Source organism: Colobus angolensis, unplaced genomic scaffold (genome assembly GCF_000951035.1).
Source record: "Colobus angolensis palliatus isolate OR3802 unplaced genomic scaffold, Cang.pa_1.0 Scaffold183, whole genome shotgun sequence".
In the NCBI taxonomy this organism is placed as follows: domain Eukaryota; kingdom Metazoa; phylum Chordata; class Mammalia; order Primates; family Cercopithecidae; genus Colobus; species Colobus angolensis.
Window position 1 is genome coordinate 5,047,472 of NW_012114966.1, and position 8,996 is coordinate 5,056,467.

At 38.9% G+C, this 8,996-nt stretch overlaps 1 protein-coding gene across 1 annotated transcript; it reads left to right on the forward strand.

Annotated features, from left to right (window-relative positions):
• The first annotated feature begins 6,414 nt into the window (after positions 1–6,414).
• Positions 6,415–8,534, forward strand: LOC105510131 (polyadenylate-binding protein 1-like). Its single transcript, XM_011939762.1, is given in 1 exon segment — positions 6,415–8,534. A coding segment is annotated over 1 exon segment (1,911 nt). The 3' UTR covers positions 8,326–8,534.
• The last annotated feature ends 462 nt before the right edge of the window (positions 8,535–8,996 follow it).

The window sequence follows — 8,996 nt, forward strand, 5'->3', positions numbered from 1 at the left end:
ACACCAGAAGATACACATTTCCCAACACGCATCATAATGTTATTCTCCACTTGATTTTGCCTGTATTACTATAACACTGAAAGAATAATGCTGGGAACAGTATGACTTTTTTTGGTCACTGTTAATAGAAAACAAGGAGATATTATAATTTAGGATATTTGTACCATAAGCAGAAAAGACTGAAAAATGAAAAAAATATGTGCTGACTTTTTGTTGTTTATTGTTATTGTGTTTGGTTTTAAGATTATATTTATATGCGCAATCCAATTAGACATCTGACTTAAAAAGTTAACTCAGGGCAACCACTGTCATTGTTACCGGAATTATTAACTACTGCCTGTTGAGCACTTTCTACATGCTTAGCATAGTACTAAACACTTTAATGCATTATCAAAGTTAATTTTTACTCCATCTCTAAAATTATTATTTGCCCCATTTTACATATGCAAAAATTGAGGCTCAAAATATGTTGGTCAAGATCTCACTACTATTTAGTCCAAGAACTGAAATGAAAAACAAGGCCTTTTGCTTCCAAGCCCTAGGTTCCATACCATTATTACCTCCCTTTAATAAGTCAATATAGCAAAGCAGCTGTGTTAGTAATTGACATTGACTAGGAAGAAATCTGTTAATGATTATTATAAAATTTAGGAAAACCATTCAAAGCCTATTATATACATGTTTTAACCAAATTTACTAAGGAGGAAGTTATCTATTAATGAGAAAACAGTTTTATAGGCAACATAAATTCCATTTCTAGAGAAACCATTTTAGGTAGCACTCTTTCTTGCAATTTCTTCCTGGATAGCTGATTACACGATAGAAGCCAATTGAAACTGCCTGCTCCACCTTCTGAAAGGCTCTGGACATGTGTCCCAATAAACTTTAGTACATAGCTTATGCTATGGATATACTGGGCCCAGATTATTTTTGTTGCCCACAACAATAGCAGTTGAGAACAGAGAGACATTTGGCTTCTCCACCGGCAGATGCCCCTTAAAAATACTTTGATTTTTTCTTCACTTACCCCCAAGGACCCTATTTTGTTTTATTAGACATAACAGGATGAAAGCACTGATGTTTGGATATTGATTTAAACTCATCAAGCCATAGCAATTGTCCCCTCGGTAAAACTAAGCCTTTCAAAGTCATAATTTGCCAAGTTTTTGTCTGAAGGGAGAAATACAAAACTATCTTTGTGCTGAGAAGTTCTCTCGATGGTATTAGATGATTTGTGCTGCCCTCCCTTCCTCATACAAGTAAATTAAAACACTAAAATGTAATCTAGAAAGCATTGCTGTGTCCAATAAGGATATAACATGCAGGTGGCCCAATCCAATTTGGAGAGACCACCATGATGTGGCGCTGGAGCTCACCATCCTCAGCAGGAGATGTGCGTACACTTAGTTTGAGATTTACTTTGATCGATTTTTGTTTGTATACAGATCATTTATAGTCTGGGGTCTGCTGAGAAAAGATACTTATTCTAATTTCTTGGCATGTTCTTTTTCCCTCCAAATAAATATTAATAGCTCTTGGCTCCTGTCTGTGAAATGCTGAGATAATTTAAAAGTGGCTAGAAAATGTCCATATGATCAAAAAATTATCTGAGAATAAGGTTAACCATAATACATCTCCTTACCCTTCTGCAGTCCATTTGAAAGCACTTGTCACAAGAGTTTATATTGCATTATCTCAAATATCCCTCTTATATCCAGATACGAGGCTATTTTTTCCATACATATAAGGACCTGTTAGGACCAGGAGAATAGGGCTTCAACTCTCCACACTGAAAACTTGGTTAACTTGTTTGTTTATAACTTCTTTTTGATCTAATGCATTCCTTCTTGAAAGACATAAAGCCCTCATGGCTAAACCAAAATTGAGAAGTCCACTCAATACAGTGTCTTTACATCTGAACATGTAGTATTGAGAGGACTTCTCAATCTTGGTTTAGCCAAAATCTAGCCACTCACATCTACTAACACACTTCTATGTTAGTGTATGTTACCTCCAAATGCTTGCTTCCCTGCCTAGCAAGACAGAAAAAAAAATGCAAACTAAATTTGAAAACTTCAACTGATTTATAATTATTTCAATACACACTTACTAGAAATGGCACGGTCTTTGGCCCTGGGAATGTAATAGAGATAAACATGTTCTTTACCTCATAAAACTTACATGCTACTAGCAAGAAAACAAACCAAAAAGAGCTCATTAATAAATACAAAATTGGCTGGGCGCAGTGGCTCATGCCTATAATCCCAGAACTTTGGGAGGCCGAGGTGGGTGGATCACGAGGTCAAGAAAGTAGAAAGCTGGGCCTATAGTCCCAGCTACTTGGGAGGCTGAGGTAGCAGAATTGTTTTAGCTCGGAAGGCAGAGGTTGCAGTGAGCTGAGATCGCGCCACTGCACTCCAGCCTGGTGACAGAGTGAGACTCCATCTCTAAATAAATGAATGAATAAATGAATAAATAAATACAAAATTAACAAAGTTTGTATTTGAACATACCGTATGAGAACATACGGTATTTTGTTTTCTGATCCTGTATTAGTTTGCTTAGAATAACGGCCTCCAGCTCCATCCGTGTTGCTGCAAGGAACATAATCTTCTTCTTTTTTATGGCTGCATAGTACTCCACGGTAGATATGTATCACATTTTCTTTGTCCAGTCTACCACTGATGGGCATTTAGGTTGATTTCATGTCTTTGCTATTGTGAATAGTGCTGTCATGAACATACACATGCATGTGTCTTTATGGTATAATGATTTTCATTCCTTTGGGTATATGCCCAATAATGGGAATCCTGGGTCAAATGGTAATTCTATTTGAACTTCTTTGAGAAATCACCAAACTGCTTTCTACAATGGCTGAATTAATTTACATTCCCACCAGTGGTGAATATGCATTTCCTTTTCTCCACAAAGAATTTAGACTAACAGAGAAATCAGACCTACAAAATAAGCAATTACAACAGAGAGAGTTACACTTGTTTAAGGTATGTGTAAGGTGACAGGGAATCACTGTGGACACTGTGGATGTCATTGTGGGGGGAAGGAATCCCATTCCTTTCCTTTCACAACTCCCAGACTAGCCTGGGACATGTCCAAAAGACATGTCCAAAAATGCAGAGGCATTCCTGTTTTCCCACCTACAAAGCCAATGCAATGTCTAAAACTAATGAAGGGACTTTCAACTCTTAGGAGCCAGGGTCCAAGTTGTAAATCACATAAACTTAACTATTCTATTCTCCCAGACAACTGACATGTTCAAATTTGTGAAGGGTGAGTTTTAGGAGTCCCTTGATTCTGGAACAAAACTTATTTGTAAATATCAAGATTCCTGTCCACCCGGTTCAGGTCCTCAAAACTTAAAATAATTCTTGCCAAATAAGTCTTGTACCATGTACACTAAAAGAACAGCATTAAAAATAACATGAAGCATTTTTATAATAATGCTTATTGAATGCCTACTCTGAACCTGCCATTTATGGAGAACTTACCACATATAAGGCATTGTTCTAAATGCTTTATACTATTAATTTATTAAATCCTAAATCAACCTTGTGTGTTTGTATTTATTTATATCAGCCCATTCCATAGATAAGGAAACTGATGCCTAGAGTGGCTGAATAACATCCTGGGGGCTCATAACTAATAAAAGAAGAAGCTAAGATGAGAAAAAAAGTGTGCCTGGCTTCCAAACTTCATAATATAAAGGAATAATTAGGGAAAGCAAACTATTTGTAGGTTCTGTTTCATTCAATACACCGAGACAAGGCTACCGCTTATTGCATGAGTAAGCATTTCTGAAAAGTCATGGGGTTCAAGTGTCCTGGAGATGATAATACCAAAACCAGAATAATTTCTGTACTCAACAAACTTAGTCATGACACTTTCCTAAAAGCAATAATTAAAGCTTCTTATAAGCAATAATTAAAGTTTAATTTTAAACTTTTTAAAAACATGCACAAATAGTTTTTAAATAAGGAAATCTTATAAAATCAAAGCCATCTTTTTCCTTTCTAAGTGCAAGTAAACATGTTTTCTTGCTGTTGCTTTCTTGATTGGCTAAAAGCCCAAAGTATCTTATTTCTCAGGCATAATTCCAAAGAAAGGAAGAAAATTTTCCCTACAGGGCAAATGCTTTGGAGAATGTTTCTTTTCAACTAAGTGCTACAACATCCTCCCTCTCTTACTGCAAACTATAAGAGAAAAAAAAGAGGCATGAACGAATCCTGAGCCAAATATCCAGATAACTGGGGAGGTAGAGAAAAAATGAGAGTTGTCTGAGAGGACAGAATTTTATTTTATTCAAGAATAACCAAAGTAATTTTTAGTTGGGTTCAGTGCCTTAGAGTTTACAGAATATTTTCATATCTATGCACTATTTTACAAGAGACTTAAAATAGCCCTGTGGAAAAATTAGAGGAGGATTAGCCCCACTTTTTCTAATAAGAAAGTTAAAGTTAAAAGACATTAAATAGTTTACCCAAGACCATACCAGTTTAACATAGAACCAAAACTCAAACTTCCGTCTGGTAACCTTATTCCCTCTCCTTTACCTTGCCTGCCTCTACAGTGATGAACTTTGGCAATCTATGTTAATTAGGTTTTTCTGGTCTTTTTTTTTTTTTTTTTTTTTTACCTTTCTCTGTCAAACGGATGGGGGGGAGTATTAAAACAAAAACTAGGAAAACTTTATTTGCAGTTAGAGAAAAATTACTGGCAATGGCCTGTTCAGAATTCTGTTTAAAATTAGAATTGTCAGCTTTCCACTACTGTCATGACAGGGAAACTGACACCACATGAACGCTCCAAAAATATATGAAAATATATTTACAGACATTGGACAACAGCACACAATTGAAAGACTCAAATTTTTTTTTTTGAGACCGGGTCTTACTCTGTCACCCAGGTTGGAGTGCAGTGATGTGATCATAGCTCACTGCAGCCTCGATCTTTGAGCTCAAGCGATTCTCCCATCTCAGCCTACCAAGTACCTAGGACTACAGGCATGTGTCATCATACCTGGCTAATTTTTTTAATTTTTATTAAAGAAGAGGTCTTGGTATGTTGCCCAGGCTGGTCTCCAACCCCTGAACTCAGGTGATGGTCATACCTCAGCTTCCCAAAGTGCTGAGATTACAGGTGCGAGCCACTGCACTCAGCCACAGTATTATTAAAGTGTCAATTCGCCCCTAAATTGATCAACACGATTTCAATTACAAATCCAGCAGGTTTGTTTGTATAAATAAACAAGTTGATACTAGAATTCATATGAAAAGGCAAAGAACCTATCGTATCCAAGATAATTTTGAAGACAAAGAACAAAGTTGGATAATTATACTACCTCATTTCAAGAATTACTATAAAGCTATTGTTTTGTCTTATATGTGTTTATAGTTTTGCATTTTATAGTAATAAAACAATGTGGCATTGGAGTTGGTATAGATTAACTGAACATAATAGTGGGTATAGAAGAAGTCCTGCACATATAGAGTTGATTGATTCTTGACAGTGGTATCAAAATTAATTAACAGGGAAAGAATCAGCTTTTAACATGTGGTGAAAGAAAAATTAGGTATCCATATGAAAAAATAGTAACCTCAACCTCCTACCACACACTGTCAAAATGGGTCATAGACCCATAGGCAATGATTTATTAGAGAAGATCAGAAAAAAAGCATTAACTATAAAAGAAAAAAATAGAAACTGACGCATTAGAGTTTTAAAAATTAAAGCAGCTGTTTTTCTAAGAGCATAAATAAAAGACTGCAAATTTTTATATCTCTTTAACTTCTAATTTTTTTATGTATTGTTTTTCCTGATATTATTGAGTTGTCTATTTGTGTTCTCTTTCAGCTGACTGTTTACTTAAAATAATTATTTTGAAAGTCTCGCCCCTTCTTCCCGGCGGTTAGTGCTGAGAGTGCGGAGTGTGTGCTCCGGGCTCGCAACACACATTTATTATTAAAAAATCCAAAAAAAATCTTAAAAAATCTTTTAAAAAACCCCAAAAAATTTACAAAAAAATCCGCGTCTCCCCCGCCGGAGACTTTTATTTTTTTTTCTTCCTCGTTTATAAAATAACCCGGTGAAGCAGCCCAGACCGACCCGCCCGCCCGCGGCCCCGCAGCAGCTCCAAGAAGGAACCAAGAGACCAAGGCCTTCCCGCTGCCCGGACCCGACACCTCCACCCTCCCTCCCCGCCACCGGCAGCCGGCAGCCAGCGGCAGTGGATCAACCCCGTTCTGCGGCCCTTGAGTAGTTTTCAATTCCGGTTGATTTTTGTCCCTCTGCGCTTGCTCCCGCTCCCCTCCCCCCGGCTCCGGTCCCCAGCCCCTGCACTGGCTCTCCTCCTCTCAGGGAAAGGTCGCGGCCTGTGGCCCTGCGGGCAGCCGTGCGGAGATGAACCCCAGCGCCCCCAGCTACCCCATGGCCTAGCTCTACGTGGGGGACCTCCACCCCGACCTGAGCCAGGCGATGCTCTAGGAGAAGTTCAGCCTGGCCGGGCCCATCCTCTCCATCCTGGTCTGCAGGGACATGATCACCCACCGCTCCTTGGGCTACGAGTATGTGAACTTCCAGCAGCCGGCGGACCCGGAGCGTGCTTTGGACACCATGAATTTTGATGTTATAAAGGGCAAACCAGTACGCATCATGTGGTCTCAGCGTGATCCATCACTTCGCAAAAGTGGAGTAGGCAACATATTCATTAAAAATCTGGACAAATCCATTGATAATAAAGCACTGTATGATACATTTTCTGCTTTTGGTAACATCCTTTCATGTAAGGTGGTTTGTGATGAAAATGGTTCCAAGGGCTATGGATTTGTACACTTTCAGACGCAGGAAGCAGCTGAACGAGCTATTGAAAAAGTGAATGGAATGCTCCTAAATGATCGCAAAGTATTTGTTGGACGATTTAAGTCTCGTAAAGAACGAGAAGCTGAACTTGGAGCTAAGGCAAAAGAATTCACCAATGTTTACATCAAGAATTTTGGAGAAGACATGGATGATGAGCGCCTTAAGGATCTCTTTGGCAAGTTTGGGCCTGCCTGAAGTGTGAAAGTAATGACTGATGAAAGTGGAAAATCCAAAGGATTTGGATTTGTAAGCTTTGAAAGGCATGAAGATGCACGGAAAGCTGTGGATGAGATGAATGGAAAGGAGCTCAATGGAAAACAAATTTACGTTGGTCGAGCTCAGAAAAAGGTGGAACGGCAGACGGAACTTAAGCGCAAATTTGAACAGATGAAGCAAGATAAGATCACCGGATACCAGGGTGTTAATCTTTATGTGAAAATTCTTGATGATGGTATTGATGATGAACGTCTCCAGAAAGAGTTTTCTCCATTTGGTACAATCACTAGTGCAAAGGTTATGATGGAGGGTGGTCGCAGCAAAGGGTTTGGTGTTGTATGTTTCTCCTCCCCAGAGGAAGCCACTAAAGCAGTTACAGAAATGAACGGTAGAATTGTGGCCACAAAGCCATTGTATGTAGCTCTAGCTCAGCACAAAGAAGAGCGCCAGGCTCACCTCACTAACCAGTATATGCAGAGAATGGCAAGTGTGCGAGCTGTGCCCAACCCTGTAATCAACCCTTACCAGCCAGCACCTCCTTCAGGTTACTTCATGGCAGCTCTCCCACAGACTCAGAACCGTGCTGCATACTATCCTCCTAGCCAAATTGCTCAACTAAGACCAAGTCCTCGCTGGACTGCTCAGGGTGCCAGACCTCATCCATTCCAAAATATGCCCGGTGCTATCCGCCCAGCTGCTCCTAGACCACCATTTAGTACTATGAGACCAGCTTCTTCACAGGTTCCACGAGTCATGTCAACACAGCGTGTTGCTAACACGTCAACACAGACAATGGGTCCACGTCCTGCAGCTGCAGCTGCTGCAGCTACTCCTGCTGTCCGCACCGTTCCACAGTATAAATATGCTGCAGGAGTTCGCAATCCTCAGCAACATCTTAATGCACAGCCACAAGTTACAGTGCAACAGCCTGCTGTTCATGTACAAGGTCAGGAACCTTTGACTGCTTCCATGTTGGCATCTGCCCCTCCTCAAGAGCAAAAGCAAATGTTGGGTGAACGGCTCTTTCCTCTTATTCAAGCCATGCACCCTACTCTTGCCAGTAAAATCACTGGCATGTTGTTGGAGATTGATAATTCAGAACTTCTTCATATGCTCGAGTCTCCTAAGTCACTCCATTCTAAGGTTGATGAAGCTGTAGCTGTACTACAAGCCCACCAAGCTAAAGAGGCTGCCCAGAAAGCAGTTAACAGTGCCACCGGTGTTCCAACTGTTTAAAATTGATCAGGGACCACGAAAAGAAACTTGTGCTTCACCGAAGAAAAATATCTAAACATCGAAAAACTTAAATATTATGGAGAAAAAACATTGCAAGATATAAAACAAATAAAAAAAGGAAAGGAAACTTTGAACCTTATGTACCGAGCAAATGCCAGGTCTAGCAAACATAATGCTAGTCCTAGATTACTTATTGATTTAAAAACAAACAAACAAAAAACACAAAAAAATAGTAAAATATAAAAAAAAAAAAAAAAGAAAGTCTCTGTCAGGCACTTCATAGATCTCCATTCCTTTAATGTCAGTTACTAAAAAAGTATTGTGTTTATCAGTTACTGAAAACTTACTGTGTTTTTCTGTTTCCTTGAAACAGAAAAATTCAAAAATGTGAAAATTCAACAACGCATTCTTGAATGACTATTTGAGTCATAGAAGAAACAAAAAGGGAAAAATTTAAAAATACCTTGAGACAAACATAAATGGAGACTCAACTACAAAACCTATGGGATACAGCAAAAGCAGTTCTAAGAGGCAAGTTTAAACCAACCAATGCCTATGCAAGGAAGAAAGAGCTCAAATAACCTAGCATACCACCTTAAGAAACTAAAAACCTGCACGTTATGCACATGTACCCTAGAACTTAAAGTATAATAAAAAAAAAAAGAAACTAA